We start from the raw sequence: 24,468 nt of genomic DNA on the forward strand, positions 1-24,468 counted from the left end.
AAACTAGCTTCTCTCAATCTCCTTATAACTGTAAAAGCACTCGAAGACAGATCCCTAGATTCATTGAACTGCGGTTGTGGTTATTCGATGCCACCATGAACGTTTTCTATTGCTAAAGTTCCTGGAGAAAATTTAAGCCGTTAGTGTACGTATCCAATCTAATTAAGCCTCACTGTATATTCTAAAACCAAAAATTGAATAATTGGGTTCATTTTCTTAAAAGCATGTGAAAAAACACGAGTTGATATGTACAATATTTAATTAAGTTTTATTGGATTGAGAATTCATAAAAAACATAAATAATCTATTTGTAAAATTCATGTTCACTTTCATCCTTCTTAATGTTGTTCTTATAACCCTTCTCAAAATCTTTTGGCAAAACAATATAACGATTTTCCCTAACAGCGTGCATACCAGCTTCCTGGCAGATGGCATTAATATCTGCACCAGATATTCTGTCTGGTCGAGCTACGTAGTCTTCTAAATCCACCTAAAAATGAAAGTACACATTCAATATTATTTCTCGTATGATTTACATCAAAGGCTATTGTGAAATTGTATATCTCTCATTGACACCAATTAAAAAAAATTGAGAATTTAATCCCTATAGAATGACCAATTGTTATTGATAATTTTATTCTATGCAATGGAATAAGAAAACTCCAGATTACCTTATTTTGAACTACTACATTTTAAATGAATTTCTAAAAGTGAATTTTGTAATAAAAAGTTTTGAGGGTAAAGTGGAGATGAACAATTTTCTTTAAAACTCTGTCTCTTAAATCTATCGTCATATTCTTGTAAACAAAACTGGAAAATGGAAGCATTTATAAATGAGAAGTTTTTATCTGAAAATAGTGTTTTATTCTTTGAAAAAGTAGCTGAAATAGACAGAACCATAGCTGAATGCATTTTCAAGAAAATATTATAATCCTAAGCCAAACTTCAGCTGTAAAACTCCAATTCTTGGATAACTACTTGGATTCTATATATACATCACTAAAATATACAACAGAACATAAACTTACATTTTCAAAATTTCTTATTAATTATACAAAGTCCAAACTAGAAAAATATTAGTTACCTCTTCGGACAAATTCATTTTTGATGTTATAGTGCTGAAAATCAATCTCTTCTGTCGTCTATCGGGTAATGGGAATTCTATTTTCCTATCCAGACGACCCGGTCTCAACAGAGCAGGATCTAAAGTATCAGCTCGGTTAGTAGCCATTATAACCTATAGAATAAAATGAAACATATTAACATTACTATTGCTACTAATTTAATGAACAATATGGAGTAACATGTAAAGGTATTATTTGTTCTCATAGATCTTTATTTTTATATGTTCCCATAATTTGATACCAAACAAAAAGTTGTATTGTCAAAAACTAGGTGATAAAAAAATTTAACAAAAATAGCATTGCAATTCTAGGGAGAAATCTAATTACTTTTAGCTTAACAACCATCGGGCTACAAAAAGATGGCAGCATCAGATATAATTATTGTAAGTGATCCACTGACCACTTTTTTCTTGTTTACTCTTTTTTGTCATGTTCATTTTTATCAATTACAAAATATTAAATAAAAATTGAGGTTAGGAATTTCTTTACTTTTACTTATACAATTTTTGTTAGTGGAAGCCATGGCAAAGAGACTTGTCTAATGTCAAGCGACGTGCAATACTCATCATCGCAGTATTTTTAATTTGAAAGGAATTGCTAGCAATTTTTTGCACGTTGCCGTGTACCATGCCAAGCAAACTTTACACTAAATTTCTCATGTAAATAAACATAATCAAAACACGCACGCAAAACTACACCCATTAAAAATTGTCAAAATTTATCTGATATCATTACAGTTGCAATATCTCTTAATTATAAACAACAGCTGAACATTACTGTGAGATCTTTTACTTTTGGCACCTCTTACTTTCAATGCCTTCTATCTTTTTCGTCCCTCTAAAAAAACTCTTTTCCTCTTTTCACATGCTTTCTCCATATTTTTTGTATGTAAAATATTGATCTTCTACTTCTAAATAAACTTTGAGGATGTAAGGAAGCTAATTTTAATTAAATAAATTTGGAAAAATTTAATACCTTTACATTTGTTGTTTGATCGAAACCATCCATTTGATTGAGTAACTCGAGCAAAATCCTCTGAACTTCACGATCGGCGCCTGTTTGGGCATCAAAACGTTTAGTCGCAATCGCATCGATTTCATCAATGAAAATTATTGCTGGAGAGTTTTCTTTAGCTAAACGAAACACGTCTCGTACCATACGTGGACCTTCTCCCAAGTATTTTTGGACGAATTCAGAACCAACTACACGGATGAAAGCAGCTAAAAATATAGATATAGATGGCAAAAAATTTCATTAAAAGATCAATTTGAACTATTTTCTTATTGATGAGTTTTTCTGTTGAAATAAAAGTTGGGGTACATGGCATTTTTGATGGAAATTGAATTTCATTTTGAAGCTGTGTACAATCTGTGATCATGTGTTTTATGGATATTATGAGGGAGTAAAATTAATATCGACTTTGTTAACCATCTATTTTGCGTCTCAGAAAATGTGGTTTGGGAGTTGAATTCGATAATTTATCTTTTAGCATTTTGTAAGAGGATGCTTATTTCTAAGTAATTTGTTGTCAATTATAATGAACGGCTTTGATGCGGCGCATCGAGACGAGATACCAAATAACTAGAGGGAAAGGGAGTTTAAAGGCATTTCTATTTTGCAAAATTCAAGATAAGGTAGATTTTTTTAAAATTGTCATATTTAGTTTAACTTACCTGTAGTATGATGAGCTACAGCTTTTGCTAACATGGTTTTTCCACAACCAGGTGGTCCATACATAAGAACACCTCTAGGCGGGTCAATACCTATCTGTTTATATAATTCAAAATGAGTCAAAGGCAATTCCACAGCTTCTCTTATTTCCTGTTTCTGCATATCCATGCCTCCGATGTCACTATATTGGACATCTGGTTTTTCATCTGCTTGGAGCATGCTTATGGAAGAATCTGCTTCCGGAGGTAGAACATCTACCAGCGCATTACTATGTTTATGTAATGCCACACTAGCAGAAGGTTTTAGTAATTCACGGTCTATTGTAGAGAGAATACGGACATAGTAATTTGAACCTAAGAATGAAAGAGTATCATTGTATATGTATAATTCTTACTGACTTTCAATTTTCATGCTTTGAGAACAAAGATCAAACAAATATCTATGTAGAACTTTATCTCTATTTTTTACGTTTTTGAACTTGTTGAATAGATTATCTTGTATGTAAAACATTCCGATTAAAAATAGTAATTGCAGTACCATACATTCAAAAAAATTTATATGTTATCTAACTGACTTTATTCCAAATCTAACCATCTATACAGCTCTACGATTATTTAGTATTATTCAAAATGAAATTTTAAAAATCATACTATCATGTTCTACTACATTACATAATTTAATATACAGTTTTATTACTTTTACTATATATATAGTATTGCCTCCTTCGAATGTTAATCCATGTTTTTGCGGATTTCCGCCAACTTTTGTATAAACTATTAACAAGAACAGTTAACCAAGGTTTCTACAATTCTATTTCTTTATAAAACTTGGCGTCATCTAGTGGATTCCCTACGATTTTATTGGAGTTTATATTTGGTTAGGTTAGGTGCACGCAATAATATTACTGTTATGGATGTGTACCACGGAATGACACACAATCTCAGACCGGGAGATCTAGCCTTGTAGGTTTGAAATAGTTTTATCTCTTTCCTATACTACTAGAATATCTTGAAAACAAAAATTATTAGAGCCACTGTTCAAATCTTATTCAATTATTATTATTATTATTAAGTGTTTAATACTGTTCTAAGCTCATGACATAATGAACATATTATAACACTTATTTATATATTGTTACAAGCGCTTTTACCGCACTCAGTGTGCTAAAACATTTAGCGCAATTATTTAGAACCAATAACAATACAATAAAACTGGCATAAATTCAACTTTGTAATTTAATTATACAAATTCCTTACTGCGCGCATTTCTTTCACTCTTTATTGTTCCTATCTATTATCTCAATATCTTTCAATGTTTTCCCTTTATCATTATCTATATCTTCAATCTGGTCAATCCATTCCTCCTGGCTTTTCTCTTTGTCGTTTTCATAATTTTACTCTTTCCATGCTTGTTGTTGCTATTCGATCCATTCTCAATTGATGACCATATCAGTTTAATTGTTTTTTTTTTAAGTATTGGATCCTGGTTAATAAGATTTCTTATGCCTTCCTTAGTATATCCCCTTCAATTTTCCCAGGTATTTTTCTCAACTGTTACGTTTCCATTGCATTTATTATGGGGCTCATGTTTATTCCTTAGTAAGTTTTGGTTTTGCTAATGTGAATCGACACTGTAATTTCAACGCAACATATTTTTTTCTCGATCTCTGTTTTAAAACGTTTATATTCTAGTATTGTTCATCTTTTATTTAGTAATTTGCTTCCAATATATTCATAGATTGCTAGGGATGTCCGATATACATCGATGTAATGAACATCGTTATTTCTATTCGATGCATCGGTATTATGCCGTGTATCGAATACTTAGAAATATATTCGATACATCGATGTAATTTTGTCGATATATCAATTGCCTAATAACATAGCAAGCCATAACAGCAAGTTTTCACACAAAATGAAAATATGCGTGAAATATGGATGTGAAAACAAAGTATTGCGCGTATAATAAATCTATAATAATATCTACACATTAAATTGAGAACTAAATCAAGTGACAAAACTGTAAAAATATGTGCTTTGTTTGTGGTTAAATTGTTCTTGCGAAGTAAGGACACTTTATTTTATAATATATAAGTTACGTGTATACGATAGAGTACATCAGATTTAAACATTATGCATTTTATTGAAAGGTACGTTTGTATATACGAGGATATATTGATATCTAGTTAGCCAAGACCAGTTACATGCATAAACAAAATATTGCGTTACCATAGCAACGAACAGAAACTTATTGGAAGTGTCAGTGTAAAGTTTGATGTCAAAAAAGTAAACCAGAGTTACGCAATAAATTGAAAGAAAAAAGATGTCCACCGAAATTGTGAAAATCAAAAAATTGGAGTATCGAGGCATCATCAAGTACCTGTATTTAAAAGGGTTAAGAGGTAAGCAGATTTACAAAGATATGCTTAATACCCTTGGTGATTAATTTCCTTCGTATGCGACCGTGAAAAATTGAATTGCAAGCTTCAGAAGAGGTAAATTTTCCATTGAAGATGATGACCGATCGGGAAGGCCAGTTTCTGGGTCAATCCCCGAAAATATTGATGCAGTTCATGACATGATTTTGTCAGACCGTCGAATTGAATTAAAACGGATGTTATCTGAAGCACTGAATATTTCATACGAGCGCATTCATCATATAGTTCACGTCAAATTGGACATGAGAAAAATTGCAGCAAATAGATTATTTTTTTGATAAAGGTAGAAGAATAATTGGAGATTACTATTCGACATTACTAACCACTCTACGAGAAAAAATAAAGAGAAAAGACGCAGAAAGCTATCCAAAGGTGTTTTGTTTTTGCGGGACAACGCCCCTACACACAAATCTCATGTTGCTATGCAAAAAATTCGTGAATTAGGGTTTGAATTACTAGAACACCCCCCTTATTCTCCAGATTTGGCTCCGTCCGCCTATCATCTCTTTCCTCAGCTGAAAAAAAGGTTAAAAGATCGTACATTTTCTTCCAACGAGGAGGTAACAAAAGCTGTCAAGGTCTGGTTTGCAGAGCAAAAAGAAGAATTTTTTTTGAAAGGTCTAGAGACGTTGCAGGTTCGCTTTAATAAATGTATCCAATTAGGAGGAGAATATGTTGAGTAATAAAATATTTTGACCCTGAAATTTTGTTTGGTTCTATAGTAGGCTAAGAATTTTTCAATATAACCTCGCACATACATTTTTTAAATTAAATAGATACTAAAGAACTTTTCCTATTTGTAATGGTTCGCATTTTCCCTTCGTTGATAATTACATTATGCGACGATGCTAGGCTTTAGTTTCTTTCTTTAAAAATTTAAGATTTTAGGTAGTAATTGCTTTAACAAACCAAATTTTTTTACTTTCAGATTAAAATATGGCTCGTACTAAAAAAAGTATATATAGTCTGGGATTTCTTTTAAAAAATTGATGACAAAACTGACAAATGCAAAATTTGCCAGAAAAATATTAAATCGGCAGGAAACACAACAAATTTAATGGGACATATCAAAAATGTTCATAAATCTGTTTATTTGCAAATGTCACAAAAAATCGAAGAAAATGAAGAATTAAAATCTTGTGTCTTTTCCTCAACAAAAAAAACAAATATCAGGATCACAAACCAAAAATGTTACTTTCTTCGTATTAAAACAACCTTCTACTTCCCTAAGGACATTTGAAGAAAGTGACTGACTCTGTTGCAAGTGTGATCTACGTTTTAAGCAAAAGCGACCAATTCAAGAATACCGATGCGAGAACATTTGGTGAAAGAAGTGATCACAAAGCAGAGATCCCAATAAATCATCAAAAAAATAACAGATAGTTTTCAAGATATCTATGCCTTTACAGCAACAGAAAACAAAGCAAGAAGATTTAATAATGCGATATTATTTATGCAAAGACAACCAACCATTTAATATAGTTGAAAATGAAGTATTTAACCATTTATTTAAAGTACCTGCCCCTCAATATAAACTACCAAGTAGACAAGATGAAAAACTAAATGAAGTACGACGTATTTGTCAAAAATTTACAAAGACAAGTTGTTATAAGTCCAATATATAACAATAAAAACTACCACATTTTGGGACAAATATTGAATTCAATTCAGTAATATTAAGAGTTTATGAGCTAGATTCGAGACACACCTCTGAATACATAGCTGATAAGTTATTAAATACATGTAATGAATGGGACGTTAAAAATGTTTCTGTAGTTGTAACAGATAATGTTGCAAATATGGTTAAGGCTGTTTACATAGCATTTGGCAAACAAAAACATACCTTGCTTCATTCATATCTTAAACTTGGTTGCCCAGTATATATTACAGTAAGAAGATTTACAAAACATTATATCTAAAATGAAATCTATTGTAACTTAGTTTAAGCTAAGTGATGTTGCTAGCGATGAACTAAGAAAAGCTACAACAAAAACAAAATCAATTCAAGATGTTTCCACGAGCTGGAACTGCACTTTTTATATGATAGATAGATTTCTGGAGTTACGGGACCCTATAAATGACATTGTTATCCAACAGAAATGTGCTTCCCGTGCTTTGGCCTTTAGAAGCTACCACGAAGGAAATTTGAGCAGAAAAATATACTACCAGCAGTAAAGTTATACCCATTGTGCACTGCATTACTTACATAATCAAAGCACTTTCTATTAAGGAGTCTATTGCCAAAGAAGTTCAGAGTATTATTTTAAGAGAAATAAATAAGAGACAGGGAGCTATTGAACTTGATACGCCATTAGCCATCGCAACACTCTTAGATCCACAATTTAAAAAACTTCATTTCACTGACGCAATTGCATGTTCTAATGCACTACAAAGAAGACGATTCAATGGAATCAGATTCTTCAGATAGCTCAGACAGACCAGCTTTGGTCTCTGGACTGACCACCACAAATTGGTCCATAAAAACTGGAAGAATAATGAATCAGACAAACTTTTCAGATGAATATCAGTTTATTTAAAAAACTTCAGTTTGTAGGTTAGGAGAAAACCCATTAGAAATATGGAATGATTAGAAAATAGAATTCTCAAAATTATATATTTTTGTATACGAATATTTGACAATAGATTCCACTTCAGTACCGTTTGAACGGATTGTTTCCGAAAGCCGCACAAAGTCTAAATCAGAAAAGAAATAGAAGGGTAAACGATTAAGTACAACCCTATTTTTAGAAAAAAAAAATATTGGGATGTATAAATTATTTTTTATCTTGTATAGAAATTTATTAGAAAATAAACTTATTTCCATTTTATTTTTTATTTAACCAATAATTCGATGCGTCGCCAACATCGGAAAAAACATCGATGTATTTTTTCAGTGGACATCCCTATAGGTTGATACCCTTCTGAAAAAGTAACACTGCTATTATTATTAGCTTACATTTTTTACTTTATATACTGAATATTACAATATTAATGAAACTTTGGGAGACAACTATCCGCGCACGATTCATGGTTGTTGTTGAATTGCGATGTTTCACCAGTAAGGTTATCTCTTTCCACTGCGGTGCTATTATAGAGGCATACCTGATCAACTCTGCTATTCCCACATGCATTTCATTTTTTGAGTCGGAAAATGTGTCTACTAGTATTTCAAGTAGTTAATTATTATAGTTATTGCGTATTTTATATTGCCTTTCCCATATTTTTCAATTCAGAGATATGTTTTTACAAGAGTCTCCGTTATGGTGATATACATTTTATGTGATATTTAATTGTATTATATTATTGCATTCTAAAAGTTTGACAACATCTTATGGATGCAACAATGTGAAGTATAGTCATTATATGGAGCTGACAAAACTTTATATAAGGAGGCAACATTGTTTTAAAATGAATGATGTATAAATTGAAAATATTAATTATCTACATATCTACATCTATGAAATGCATTGGTGATCGAGTATACACAATAAGATCATGGTTATCTCTTGGTTTTTTTGAGGACGCAGCAGTATGACTATTGTTAACGATAAGTTCCGTATATCGATTTAAAAACAGCAGTTCTTTCTTATAACTTTTATTTTATACGTCCGTTATAATATTCACGTTTCATTTATTTGCGTTCATAAAGAATGTAATTTTTGAATCGGTCAAAAAGCGTGAAAAAAAGTAAGAATGATTAATAAAATAAATGGAAATAGAATTGTACTATAGAACTGTTAAATGGCCGCTCTCCTACGACTGTTTTGTTAGTGATGTGAACTATAATAGAACAAGTGACAAATAGTAGTGAAGTTTTAGTAATTCCAAATTTCAACACTAAAATTTTATCCAAATAATGTACTTCATATCTTTATTTAGAAATAAAATATCCATCAATTATTAGAATATCAAGAAATTGCAGTATCCAAATAGAAAATGAATTTTTTTCAACTAACATACCAATTAAAAAAGGAACATCGATAATTTTACTACAATTGATTTCAATAATCAAATATATAAATCACCGAATTTAAGTAAAATAAACAAAAATACGCAATGCCTATTTCTAAATGTTTGTTTTTCTTTTAAATTTGATTCATATCATGTCTACGTCAATTGGGCATTCTTTTTAATTGTTCTCTTATATATTTTTTTGCAGTAATGGAAGCAAAGTTAAAGAAAAAGTATTGTAACATAACAAGACAAGTAAAGAAGTTTATTTAATTTAATGTTATGTCAACTAAAAGAAAAGATCTCAAAGAAAGGTTAGTAGTTAAATCTATTTTTTCCAATGTGATGAATTTTAGATGTCAAGTTGAGCTGATTGATATGCAATCTGAAGAAGTTTATACTTAATTACCAAGACCACCTAACAATTTTATTTTAGGACCACTAAAAAAACAGCAGAAGTAGTAAGGCAAATTTTGGACATTTTTTGTATTATTGGCGCACCATAGATTTTGCAATGTGATAATGGTGCGGAATTTAAAAATACATTGATAGACAGCCTCACTAAAGAATGGCAAGGATTAAAAATCGTACACGGAAACCCATGTCACTCATAAAATCAAGGCTCGAACAAACCAAGATATCAGGGATTTGGTTGCAACTTGGCTGTCTGAAAGAGAAGATAAACAATGGATAGGTCTTAAATTTAGGGATCGGCTGCCTTACGGAACTCCGAACTTATACATTTGTATAAGTGGAAACATAGTTTTCAGTGAAAAACTATAAACACTTGTGCAAATCGACCTCATATACCCACATCCAGATAAGCAAATATTAAATCATCATAGAACGAATTTTACATTTGAATAATATAAATCAAACTTGATTGTTTTTATTCGAGATACAAAACCGGTCGCATGATAACAAATCAAACAGCACCGGCTAAGTACGAAAATATAATAATCAAAATCAAAGAAGATGGATGAAAACAACATAAACAATCATTATACCATCCCGCCAAACGCAAAAAAACTGACAGTATCAAGAGAAATTCATACGAACTCAGACACAATGAATTCAAAACGCACCCTATCTGACATCACCACTTCACCCTCACCTACACCCCAAAAAAAGATACGTTTCGTAAACCAAACGAACAAATGATAAAAAAATCTAAGAAAGTAACAGATAACAAAACGGATACACAAAAAAGTAAATTAGGGACAACTAAACTTACACCCATCATCCATCGCACAGTCGAATCTAAGAGGATTCTACAAAAGATTCGAAATGCTTTAAAAACCGACTCCTTGAACTATCACCCAGCATAAGATGGTCACAATTTTAAAAATCAGCATTATTACAACTTAAAAAACTATAACTGTTTCCATAAAAAACGTATATAAAATGGGAAAGCATCTGGAGATGTAGCACTATATTTCCAAACAAATCTAACTGTAAATAACATAGAATTAATAACTATATATAAATTTCTTCAATTTCTTATGTCTGTCTACTGTCTATGTAGCTATCTTTTTTTCCCCTATGTATTACTATTGTACTCATTCTAGCCTACAGTATTTTCTTTGATAGTTATTAGCATTCAAAGAATTCAAAATTTATACCTCAGAGAGGGCTCTGTTAAGTTCCCACCCTAACGGTTTTTGTCAGATGTTTTTAGTATAGTTGTGAACTCCCATCCAAATGCTTCGTGTTTGTGAATGTAATAAAATATAAAGTGTTGCTTTATTTATTTTCGTTAATTTTGCGTTCATTGAATTAATTTATTTTACATAATGTCGAATGAAAAAGAGAAATTGAAGTGTGTATTTTGTAGTGCCGTAAAAACTGATATATTAATATTATTTTCTGAAGAAACCATGTCAAAATGCTGAAAAATTTTGAGGTTAAGGAAATTGCATGACTTAAAGTATAAAGATATTATTTTACCGGACGAAATGTTTGACGCTGCATATCATAGTAGTTGTTATAAGACATTTACAGCACTGAAAAGGAAATTTTTTTCGACAGATATTCAAAAAAAACTTCCTTCACAGCCCAGTACGTCTTCGTCTGGAATTCAACAACCATCTACATCATCTGATAACTTAATAATTAGTGATAATGTCGCACATGATTCCCTGGTAGAAGATGTGAGTGTTACTGAAACAGAAGAAGCTGGAAAAGAAATTGAGGCTGAAGCAGAACAGCCGTTGGAGGAAGGAACATCTGAAGTTTTAATGGAAGCTTCAACTGTTCAGACTTCCGATCCTGCTGTTTCAACAAACCCAAACTTTTGTTTTTTTTTGTAACAAAAAAAAGAAGCAAAACCGGTCTAAAAATGAACCATTACGCATTTCAGAGAAAGAAGAATTTGAAAAAAGTATTTTATCAAAATTGAAGCTAGATACCGAAATTTACAATGAAACTTTAGTCAAAATACAAAGTATTCCCTCTTGTCAAATATACTATCATGATGTTTGAAGAGATCACTCGTCAAAAGTCCTGTCCGTACTTCATGGCACATTCACCGAGAAATACATGCAACAGTTTATACAGAAATTTGTCATTTAATTGAGGAAAATGTAATTAATGGAGGACGTTGTTATTTTCTAAGTTATTTGCATAAAGAGTATCTCGAAATGTTTAAAAATTTAAGTGGAGGCTCTGATGCAACATCAATATTTACAACGCATTACTTGGAAGAAAAGATTTACAAAAAATTTGCTGATAAAATTCAAATTTTGGTATGTAACAAAAAAAAAGTTGTTGCCCCTAAAGGCATTTCAACAATTGACGATTCGTTATTTGCCCACTTGAAGGACCAAGATATATTGCAAGAAGCCGCAGCCATTTTGCGAGCGGAAATTTTGGGCATAAAAAGAAAAAAATTACCTGATTTTTTAACTGGTGAACGCATAATAAAAGGTGAATCTTCAGCATCACCCATGGTTTCCGATTTTTTCTCATCTATTCTTGGAAGTTACAATCGTAAGCGGCGGAATTGCGATACTTTTCAACATTATGTATCATCTTTGTCTCAAGACTTGGTATATATGACTCACAATGGAAACATTAAGACCTCGAAACACATCTGCTTAGGCATAACTTTAAAAAGTATCACGAGCAGTCGTAAGGTTATCGATATAATAAATCGTTTCGGTCATTGTATAAGTTACACCGCAATCAAAGAGCTAGAAACAGAAGCAACGTTTTCAAGAGTTTCACGAACCGGAATATGTCCAGAGGTTATTATTAAAGATAAGAATCTTGCAGCAGGTATGGCATATGACAATTATGACCGATTCGTTGAAACCAAGGATAAAAAAGACACTCTTCATGATACAGTTGGAATAATGTATCAAAATATTGACCCCGATTTCGTAGACGACAATGTAGATGAAGAAGATGATAGAGAAGAAACTGTAGTTAGTGGACGTAGAAGACGATCTTTTGCAGACATTGATGTTGAGTTACCACAATGTGCTAAAAAACTCAAAAAAACTACTAATATTCAAGCTGAAAGTCAGGAACAGAATAATATAATCGTGCATGGAAGTCTTTACAATCGGATTGATAATATTTTTCTGCTAAGTCATGCTTTGGGATTGTTAAATACCCCTATGTGGACTGGTTTTAACAGTAGGATAATGACAGATGACAGTCCACGACAATTAATTTCGTATTTGACTCCGATTAATCACTCACCAACAAACAATGCAGTCGTTTTGGCAACTATGCAACAATGCATGTCAGCCTTGCAAGAGTTAAATCAAGAATACATGCAAGTGACTTATGATTTAGCTATTGCAAAGATTGCACTCCAATTCAAGCGACAGAAAGTAATACTTTCAAAAAATTATTTATACATTTGGGTGCGTTTCATATAATGATGTCGTATTTCAAGGCAATCGGAAAAGTTGTAAATGATTGCGGTTTATCAACCATCATGGTTGAAAGCGAAATGCTTGCTAGTGGATCTGTTTCAAGTTTCATTGAAGGTAAACATTTTAATCGCTGTAAAAGATTACATCCAATGATGGCTTTTGTATTACAAATAATGCATTTTAGATCTTTTCTAACACATAAAAATATTCAAATTTCCGAAGATATCATTGAAGAGATTGAACGATTACAGAGTTGTGAGACACATTCATTTTTCATTCACAATGAAAGCTTGAAAGAGATTTGTAATGATTATGCTATTTACGAGCAACAAACATTAAATGGTGAATATGGTAAAACAGCTCAATTTTATATGATTTATATCAAACTCCTTCATCATTATTTACAACTGAGCAGGAGCATTCGTGCTGGTGACTATCAATTGTATCTTAATACTTTACCGAAAATTACAAATTTATTTTTTGTATGTAATCATCAAAATTATGCAAAATGGACGGTCCAATACCATTACAATTTAATTAAAGTTCCTACTACTCATCCAGGCTTAGAACAGGACTTTCAAAATGGATTTTTTGGAATCAAGCGTACCAGTAAGCCGTTTTCAAGACAGCCTATTGATCTTACATTAGAGCAGACTATTAATGCAGATGCTGCGAGAACGCTTACTGGTATTTCACATCTGACTCACTCGATTTCGGCTCGTCAAAGGTGGGCGAGAAGTCACGACATTCGCTCAAGTATAATTACACACGTGTTGGATGAGTTAGGAATAACTAGAAAACAAGATATTTCAGTAGAGTTGCAACCACATAATATTAAGAAAAGTGTTCAACAACTCAAAAACTTTATCAATTCATTTTATCAATATGTAAATCCCTTCAGCTCAGATTTACCGCCTGATCAATTATTTAACATAAGTTCCGGGAAAGCTGCATCAACTCAAGTGGAAGAATTTCTCTTAAATATCCAAAATATTGGTGAAGAGCTACGAACATGTTTTATATCTGAATGTGCATCTGATCCGAAAAGATTTGAGAAAGCCATCCAGAAAACACCACTACACAATTTTTCAAGTCTACTTGTAAAGAAAAAATCTGTTAAAATTGGAGGTAAACAGCAAGAGATCAAGTTACAGCGAGATTTATGCGGACGTTTGTTGGGAATTTCGATGGATCACCAAATTGATGTTCTCAAAATTTTAGCGTATCCAATATCTCCTGTACCTCTCGCTTTATGTCACTTAGACGGTGGTATCTGTAAAACTGATAAATCTGTACTAACAAAGTGCCTTGAACCCAATATTGATCAGGAACCACCACCTAATACAGATGTATTCTTAATTGATGGATTTTTCATTCTGCATTCTATGTTCCCAAAACATTCGGAAGTATTTCTAAGAAATTTTTACAAATGGTATCAAAATATTCCACTCGGAGAATTGATGTAATCTTTGATCAATATTTGTTTCCATCAATAAAAGATAATGAAAGGTGTTTACGTCATGAAGCATCGTTGATTGATTACACAATCAACACTATCAGGGCCTGAACAGGTGCGACCATCAGATTTTGCAAAAGAATTGAAGAATACTAAATTTAAGGAAGCTTTGGTAGATTTTTTTACAAATCATTGGTGTACTGAGGAAATGAAATCATTTTTGGGTAACCGACAAATTTTTTTTGAATTTTCGAAATTGTCAATCATATAAAGTTAATGATGACAAAATTCAATCAAGTGTTGTTGAAAATTTATGTTGTCCTTTACATGAAGAAGCTGACACCAAGATTATTTATCATGCTTGCAATATCACTGACCAGTCGAATATTGTTATTAGATCTTCTGATACCGATATTTTAATTATAATGATTGGGAATATGAAACAATTACAAAATTCTAATTCTAATATTTGGATGCTCAATGGAACAGGAAATAACGAAAGATATATTGACGTCACAAAAATTTATAACGAGCTTGATGAATTGTTAGCCAAAAGCTTAATCGGCTTCCATGCGTTCATATATCAATGGCAGATCTGGTCAACTACTTTTAAAATTTTATTTTTTTTTAGTACTTTCATACCTGTCTGCCATAATGTTTAACGCGTGATAATGATCTGCCATTGTTATTCTTCGATAATAATAATAATAATATATTTTTAAATTTCTAAACGGCAGACGTGGTCAAATGAATTTAAAATTTGCTAAAAATCACTACCTGTCTTACCTGAGCGCCCGCCGCGTCCACCACTCTGGGCTTAGTGAGTCCCCATCTCATGTATGGTAGGTATAGGGGTCTCAATGTACAAAAGCCTAGGTCTGGTCAAATACATACAGGTAGCTTTTCACTGGTTCTTAGACTATTAGGATTGACCAACAATTGTTTTAATGTATTGTTGGATTTATAACCTAATCTACAATGCTAAATATTTCTTACAATTCTCTTGTATAAAGAGGATTGAAAGGTATCAGAGCAAATTTTTCTTGTTTTTCATTTTGGTTTTGAAAAAAAGTGGTTTCACATAGATATTTATTGAACCTATGACGATTGAGATTATACAAAAGGATTGGAAGGAATATTTAGCAGGTTTTAAATTGTATTATAAATTCAAAAATACATTAAAACAATTGTTGGGCAATCCTAAGGATGAAACACCAAATTTGGAAAAGAGTGGTATATATGAAATAACTGTGGTGATTGTGACCGAAAGTATATTGGGCAGATTAAGAGATCCATTATTGTCCGGTTTAAAGAACTCATAGCTCATTTGAAATATGGATGGACCGGTAAATCAGGTATTGCCGTTTACGCAGCCAGTCACAATCATGACATAAATATTAATAATGTAAAATTGTTAAAAAATGTATCCAATAATAAATTGTTGGATACATTTGAAAGCATTGAAATTGCTGGATATAAACAAAATATCCGGAAGATGTTAGGAATCAAACAACCACCAAGAATTTCATTCTTAGCTATAAATAATATCCTTATCATAAAAACCAAGTGGAATCAGATACATTAGTCTGCCAATATGAACATAACTCTAATGATTCAAACTAAGACCAGGCATTTATACAAAAAACAAGATATATCAAAAAAGAAATATTAATATATTTTACTGAAACTGAAACAAATCCTATCAATTACCCTTTCAACAAAACAGAACTCTGAAATCACAAAAACAGACAGCTCCTGGTCCACACTAAATAACTGTAATATTCCTACAAAAACTCTCAATCACCACCAAAGATTACCTATTAAAAGTATACAACTAAATTTGGATTAAGAAAGTCTTCCCTTCAAACTGCAGCGAAGCCGTGACAATTCCACTTTTAAAACCCGACAAAATGAGAAACAAACCAACTCATATTGATTAATATCTTCAACCAACGTTCTGTACAAAATCATGGAAAAAATGATAAATCGTTAAGTGCTCTGGGTACTAAAACAGAATAATTTATTAATACCAGAACAAAGTGCATTTCGCCAAAACCGATGCACAGCCGATAATCTGATAGACAGATCGCTTTAAACACCTATTCGAAAACAAACATCTATTCCGTTCTATGGAAGAATTCGCCAATACACAAGTACCCTAGCACTTGAATTACCAGATTTCTTTCCAATCAACATAAATATCCCCCTTCCTTGAACAATCCCTATTCCCACCATCAACGTCAACATGAAAAAATACCATTTCCTGTACACCGACGCTTCTAAAACACCTAATGGCCTAGGAGCTGCAGTAGTTGTAGAGAACGAAATACACACGTTTAAACTATCTCCTCATAATAGCGTCCATACTAGAGAACTCTATGCCATATCATAGGCACTAATCATAGCTAGAAGAAATCAATACAACAGAACAGCCAAAATTACAGACTCCATGAGTTGAATACAAACCATTCAACAACTTTTCCCCAAACACCTTATAGGTATCCTTATTAAAACCCAATTACACCTTATCCACCAATCCAAGATAAACGTATCAATCATTTGTGTCTTATCACACACAGGCATCCCAGGAAACGACAAATGTGCCAAAGAAGCATCAGATCACAACGAAACAACAATTATACGGGTAGTGATAGTAAACGACTATAAAGGAATAATCAAAACAAAAGTTCAGTGCAAATGGCAAAGTGAGTGGAATAGATCGCAGTCTTCTTCTTCTTTTTGCTCCATTTTAGGCAGATTGCCTGTTCATTCTTCGCAGCATGCCTATTACCTCAATTGGTGGTAAGATTAACACTCCATCATTTTCGAGGCCTTCCCATACTTCTTCTCCTCAGTGGTGAGTTGAATCGTGCTATCCTTACTATTCTTACCCATTCGTTAATATTTTCCATTCTGCATTTTTGCCTTATGTCGTCGCTACGTTTCCTGTCTAGGAGCGTTTTTCCAGTAATTTTTCGTAAGACTTTCATTTCGCTTGTTTCCAGGAGCCTTTTTTGTTGCTGTATCAGGCCGAGTTTCTGCTGTGTACGTCATTATGGGTCTGATTACAGTTTTGTAGGTTCTTGACTTAGCCTCAATACTTATGTATTTGTCTTTCCATATAGTGTCGTTCAGACATCCGGCTGCTCTAGCTGCTTTCATTTTTTGCTGCCTTACCTCTGTCTCAATATCATCATATCCGGATAGTTCTATACCCAGATATTTGAATTTCATTACTTGCTGCATTATTTTGTCGTCTACGACCTAATCTAAGAGGTATTTTTTATGTTGTCAGGCTTTTTGTTTTGGAGGCAGAAACCATCATATTTAAGAGATTTTGCTATAGCGATATAGCAGCCTTTGGAGGTCGTCTTCGTTTTCTGCAACCAGCACAGCATCGTCAGCATAGCACAGCATCTACAGCATAGCACAGGATCGTAGTATTGCGGTCACCCATTTTGTATACGTTCAATCTGCGTACTTGCTTTATTATTTCATCCATAATTATGTTGAAAAGGAGTGCTCAGTGAGTCGCCTCGTCGTATTCCTCTTTACACGGTAATTGGTTCGGTGAGCTCTCCATCGATCTTGGCCTGAATTTGGTTCGCGATGTATAGATTCTCTATGACTTTGATTAAGGTTTGGGGTACTTGTATGTAGTAGAGTAAATGTGCAACATTCTCTAACTGAACCCGGTCAAAAGCTGGTTTGTTGTATTCGATCGACTTCTCTGCAATCTGTCTTATAACAAACACTGCATCAATGCATGATCTTCCCGTTCTAAATCCTTGTTGTTCATCCGACAGGGATATATTATTTATTTTGTTCGTTATTATTGTTGTTGTTAGTTTTAAAGTTGAGCTCAGTAGTTTTATGCCTCTGTAATTATCTGGTATTTTTTGTCTCCCTTTTTAAACATAAGAATGATGGTGCTTGTTCGCCATTCATCAGATATTCTGTGGTATATTCTATATTTCTAATCAGTTTGGTTAGTTGTTGGGTAAGTTGTTGACCACCGATTCTATGTCTGTGCTCTCTATTTGTAATTATATCTGGAGCGTTGCGCTCGATAGCATCTTCCTCTTTACTTTATAGTTTTGTGAGATATTCGAACAAGGTTTCCTTTGTTATACCAGTATGTTTAGGTACAATTAATTCGTTGGTCTCTTCTCTCTGATTTCTTATAAATAGCCAGATCTGCTTTTGGAGGCCATAGAAGTCGCTCTCCATTCTTTTTGAGAAAGCTTCCCAGTGATCTGTCTTAGTTTGTCTTACTATTTTCGTCTCATTACGGATTGTTTTATATTGTCTGTACGATTCTTGTGTCCTCATAGTTCGATATTTTAGATAAGCTTTTTTCTTCTATTCGCTCTTGTTTTTGATTTCTTGAAAGAACCATGGCGTTTTACTGGGTACTGGTTACTGGTACTACCAAGCGCTTCGTCTGCGACTTCCATGATAGTATTCCTTAGTTTATCCCAACTGACATTTACATGTTCCAGCTCGTTTATTTGGTTTTTATTTATCTTTTCCTTTAACCTATTTTGACAGAGAACTCTCGTAGATTCATTCCATAGCGCTTCTATATTTACTTTTTGTTCTTTTTTTCCTGGTTCCCTATTCATTCTAATGGGCAATTTTAATTTGATCTTCCCGAGCAGTAGGCTATAATCGCTATCAACGTTGGCTGAATTTAGTGTTCAACGTCTTGTACCTGAGTTGGGTGTATTTGTCTGTTGCTTAGTATATAGTCAATGGTTGATTTATGTCCTCTTGTGTTTTCGAATGTACATTTGAATTGAGGTTTATGGTCGAAGAATGTATTATTTATTCTTAGCTCATTTAGCGTGCAAAAGTTGATCATAATTATTCATTGCATCTTCGATAAAGCGCTATTCGAGTCCTGGTACGCCTTCGTTGCCAATTCGTGCATTGAAGTCTCCTAGAATAATCAACATTTCCTTCGTTGGTAATGCTTCGATCGTGTCTTGAAGTTGATCGTAGAACAATTCCCGCTCATGCTTGGATTTATTGTTTTTAGGTGCATATACTAATATTACATTGATGTCTTGGCTTTCTGCGCGAATTCTAACGACGAGTATACGAGACGAGACGATATATAATGGCATTCATTTATGTTTAACTAATATTTATTGTTTATCAGCAAGGCTACTTCTTCCTTGGCCCTTTTCTGTTTTTCGACCCCACTGTAGATCATTAGGTATTCTTCGTATTATTTTTGAACTTTAACTTTCTTTTTAATTTCCTGTAGGGCGCTAATGTCGATGTTATCATAATTTAGTTCCTTTGTTATCTAGTGCTGAGGGATTTGAGGTTCCATGTTGCAAATTGTAGTACATTTTTCTTTTTCCATCTGTGTCCTTTTTCTCGCGTGTGTCGTCATCTTTTGTTCAGACCGGTTCCAAGGCAGGCTGTCGGTTCTATGAGCATATGAGTTTTTTGACCTCATAGGGATATCATTATATCATAGACATACTTTTTAATGAAGAATAATTTGAAAGGTTAAACAGATATTATAAAGTCCAAAATATAATACATTCCATAATCTGCTAATCTAATTGTGTTCCAAAAATCTTTTGGTAATTTTTATTATTATGAGAGAAAAATGTATTGTTAAAAATGAATGTTATTAATTCTAATAGAGTTTGTTTATAAATTTTACAAATTTCACTTATATCGCTCCATTTATGTAATATTTAAGTGAACATTACTAAATAGGGATATTACATCCAACCTTAATAATACATAATTCAGTGGTAATATCATATTATTAAAAGTTTTTTTGATTTTAAAGAAGTCTTTTATATAATAATCATAAGATTTAGTCAAAATGTCAGTTAACCAATTTGGAAGGGGTTAAATAGGAGTGTTAATTGATGCTACAATTAATCTAGCATATAAAGTAGGTTTATGAATTTTTGATAAACAGTAGAATTTAGCAGAAATTTCGTTATAGTTTGTTAATTTCTTGTGGATTTCCTTGTTAAATTGTTTTTTGTATGAAAACTTTTTTTATTAATTTGTTTCTAAAAATTCTCTTTTCTGTGTATTAGATTCCGTTCCAAAAAATTTTGAATCTTTATAATTGAATTTATGTTTTATTCATATCTCATGGTTCGTTAACGAAGTTTTATTTTTTTATCGTATTGATGACATTTTAGTCTATTTTCTAAATATTGAGAGGTCTGCCCTATGTAGACAGCGTCACAATTAGTTTAAAGCACTTGATATATAATACTACTTCTTTTGTTTTTTGGTGTTTTAGATTTTAATTTAGTGAAATATTTGGAAAATGTATTATGTCCTTTATGACTTATACTAATATCATATTTATTAAAATAATTCGATAATTATACATATGGTAAGGAAAAATGTTTTATGTTTTGATGTTTCTTTCTGTTTTGTTTTTAAATTGATTGTAGTATCTGTTTATCCATTTCTTGAATATGCTGTTTATCATTTTTTCTGGAAAATTATTTTCTTTCATTGCAGTTTATAAATATATATAATAATGTAAATTGTAAAGAAGTCTTTGCCAGCTATATGAGTGGTTCTTTATTGGGAATGTGACAAGGAAACACCAAAGTGGACTAACTTTAATATATATTCTGAGCTTTAGAATAAAATAAATAAATTTTACTTACAATAATTTATTGTTATACATTTATACATATTTCTTATATGGTATTTGACCATAATTTCAGTCCCAGACGATCAATACTCAAGTATTCGAAAGCTCGAAAAATATATTAAAGTTAGTCCACTTTGGTGTTTCCTTGCCACGCTCCCAATAAAAAACTACTTATATATACATACATACATACATACATACATACATATATATATATATATATATATATATATATATATATATATATATATATATTGGAATAATGTCACTAATAAATTCACACTTAGTAAATTTTGATTTTGTATTACTTTTCCGTTTATCTTCTCAATACCTTCTCACCTGGCGCACTGAAGAATCAATTTGTTGATAAATTTACGCTATTGACTCTTCAGTGTTAATTTACTTTATTATCATGAAGTAGTTTGTATACTGATAAATCACATAATTTATTTTATTTTAAAAGCTATATGAAGAGAAATATTCCAACATCTTTCAATTATCAATAATGTAAATTGCAAAAATTATAAACTATGATAATTTTTCTTAAAATATTAATTCATGATTTCTTCTTTTCCTAATAACCAATATAAGAAATTTATACCTGTAGTGGATCCCACAATACCAGTATTTTGATCAACTGCTTCCAAAAATTGTCCAATAACTAATGGTACAGATTGAATACGTTTAACCTCTTCCTGAGCGTGCAAATACTCTTTCTTGAGATTCCTCTGTTCATCTTTAATATATTCTTCTTGCACGCCTAGAAACTCTAATTGCTGTTGAAGTTTTTTATATTTTGTATACAAATCTTCAGTGTCTAGATCTTGAAGAACTTGTTTTACATCAGAAGGACTACCCTCCTCCTGAAAATAAGAAAGGAGATATTCACTTATTTTGCTGGCGGGAAAAGCTAGTTTTATCTCAAAAATGGAAATCTTTTTTTTTTTAATCTGACCATTTACAACAATTTACAAGTGAAGAAAATACAAATAGACAATGGTGGAGAGTTCAAGAATCACCTGATGACAGAATGGTGTCAAGAAAAAGGAATCAAGCAAGACTACACCCATCAATTATTCTTTACAATTGAATGACAAGAGTGAGAAAATGATGTTAACTCTACTTAACAAAGCAAGAGCTCTACTCTTTGATTGTAATGTGGAAAAAGAAATGTTGGGAGAAGACGTCTTGACTGCAGCTCACATCACCAATAGATGCCCTACCAAAGGATCAAAGACAACTCCTTATTAACCTTGGTAAAAGAAACCAAACATCAAGAATTTGAGAATTTTTGAACAAAAAGTTTTCTCAAAAACTGTAAGCCCTCTGAAGTAACTAGATAACTAGAGTGAGGTGAAAAAGTAATGTTTGTTGGATATACAGACCATGGTCACAGTTTCTGGAATATTGAAGAAAGAAAGATATTCTACAGTCATGATGAAATCTTTACAAATACTTTCTTCAGTGACAAACCCAAGGTACAAGAAATGGAAATTATTGAATTCTACAATGAAGATGGTGATAAAGAAATGGAAAAAAATAATGAATAAAATGGAAGAGATGAGGAGAACAGGGGAGAAAATAATGTAAGACCAAGGAGACAACGTAAGATTTCAGTGAGATTTGGCGATTACATCCTTTGATTTGCTGAAGCACAAAATGAATGTCCCAGCGTCATATGAAAAAGCTATAAACTCGGAAGAGAAAGAGAAGTGGATACAAGCCATAGAGAATGAGAAGAAATTCCTCATGAAGAACAACACTATCTATCTATGTAGATAAAAATCCAAAGACCAAAGAAATATTAAGATGGGTGCTGATTATTAAAGAAGATGGATCCTACAAGGCAGTTGGTAGCAAAAGGGTGTTCACAGGACAGAAGCAAATGGGACTATGAAATTATTTACAGTCCTTTATAGATACTACATCCTTGAGACTTTTGTTTGCCATTGACGCTGGAAAAAATTGAATAATACTAATAATACAATAAATACTGAATTATAGAGAAGGTGTAGGAAGTTTACTTTGCTTATTATGTAAGACTCGACCTGATCTAAGTTCGCTGTAAGCTACATAAGTAGATCCATGGAGAATTCAAAGAAGAAGGACTATATAAGTCTCAAAAGAGCCCTGCGAAATCTGAAAAGAGCAACAGCAAGTGGAAACGAAGAAAAAGAAGAGATTCTACATCTAGAAGCCTTTTGTGACGGTGACTTTGCAAGAGAAGTTGAATCAAGAGACCAAGAAAAAACCAAAGAAATAAGAAGAAAAGTACTTCAGGATATGTCATTATGCTATTTGGAGGGCCAATTGACTGGACATCGAGAAGATTATCAGTAATCACACAATTTACAATGAAGTCTGAACTTATTGCTGCATGTAAATGTATCAAAGAATTGAAATTCCTGCTTAAAGAATTGATTGAAAAAAAGTGATGGTAACACTCTATAGAGACAACCAAAGTACAATTAAAGTCATTAAAGCGGTAAGAATGAAGATTCAGCATATTGAAGTGAAATTTTTTTTCGTAAACGATGAGAATTATAAGAAAAATGTGAGTGATAGGTAGTGTTGGAACTGTTAAGTTTAAATTGGTATCAATAAACTCGTTAAGAATTATGAAGGCCAAACCTCTCATATAAAAAAAAATCAATAAAGTCAGTCCTGAGTAAAAGAATGTCATGTCAGTCATTTTCCAAGAAATATTTGAGATTCGATAAAAATAAGAAGAAAACATTCAGAACATTACTGAAATTAACATAAAATCGCCACCTGAATCAATTATATAGTATTATACTTTAAACAATGAAAAAATAATGTAATATACCATAATTTAAGCCAACCTGCAAGATAATAAATTATATATTCGAATGATTGTCCCTTAATTGTATTCAGGCAAAATATCTTACAATGCATAATCAAATCAACCTCAAACAAAAGTGGACGACTAAGTGGTCTAGTCGTATAGTTCAATTTACAGTTGTTGTGATGCGATAAATGTATTCGAGCGAATTTTATTATATAGGTACTTACTTTTTCAGGTATAACAATATCCATTGCTTCCATGGTTGATGACTTGTAAAATTATTATTTTCTTGCCGAAATGTTGACAATGTTGAGTTCAAATGTCATTTGCCAACGGTCACCTCTATTCCTATACCAGGGGTACATTCCACGAAGGTTCACAGCGCCTGAAATACTGTTTTGATTAGGTTCCACATAGCGACTACGATCGTTGTGGTCGCGGCTAGAGCATCATAAGTAAAGTCATGACCAATGTTCAAGATGATCTA

The 24,468-nt window shown here is 32.2% G+C and overlaps 1 protein-coding gene across 1 annotated transcript; it reads right to left on the minus strand.

Moving 5' to 3' along the window:
• Nucleotides 1-241: 241 nt before the first annotated feature.
• LOC130450074 (26S proteasome regulatory subunit 6B) lies at nt 242-24,467 on the minus strand. Its single transcript, XM_056788251.1, has 6 exons — nt 24,209-24,467; nt 21,777-22,038; nt 2,798-3,148; nt 2,100-2,344; nt 1,085-1,237; nt 242-490 (listed from the first exon to the last, which is right to left on the minus strand). Exons 1-6 carry the CDS (start codon nt 24,239-24,241, stop codon nt 305-307), a joined length of 1,230 nt encoding a protein of 409 aa, XP_056644229.1. The 5' UTR covers nt 24,242-24,467; the 3' UTR covers nt 242-304.
• Between the last annotated feature and the right edge of the window lies 1 nt (nt 24,468).

The sequence above is a fragment of the Diorhabda sublineata genome, chromosome 11, assembly GCF_026230105.1.
Source record: "Diorhabda sublineata isolate icDioSubl1.1 chromosome 11, icDioSubl1.1, whole genome shotgun sequence".
NCBI classification, from domain to species: Eukaryota; Metazoa; Arthropoda; class Insecta; order Coleoptera; family Chrysomelidae; genus Diorhabda; species Diorhabda sublineata.

Bases quoted from the DNA above. Each gene is read 5' to 3' on its own strand.
- LOC130450074 (XM_056788251.1), bottom strand. From the start codon at position 24,241: ATGGAAGCAATGGATATTGTTATACCTGAAAAA. The intron at 2,345-2,797 runs GTAAGTTAAACT...CTATATTTTTAG, and splicing joins TGTAGCTCATCATACTACAG to CTGCTTTCATCCGTGTAGTT. The intron at 491-1,084 runs GTAACTAATATT...TTTCATTTTTAG, and splicing joins AAATGAATTTGTCCGAAGAG to GTGGATTTAGAAGACTACGT.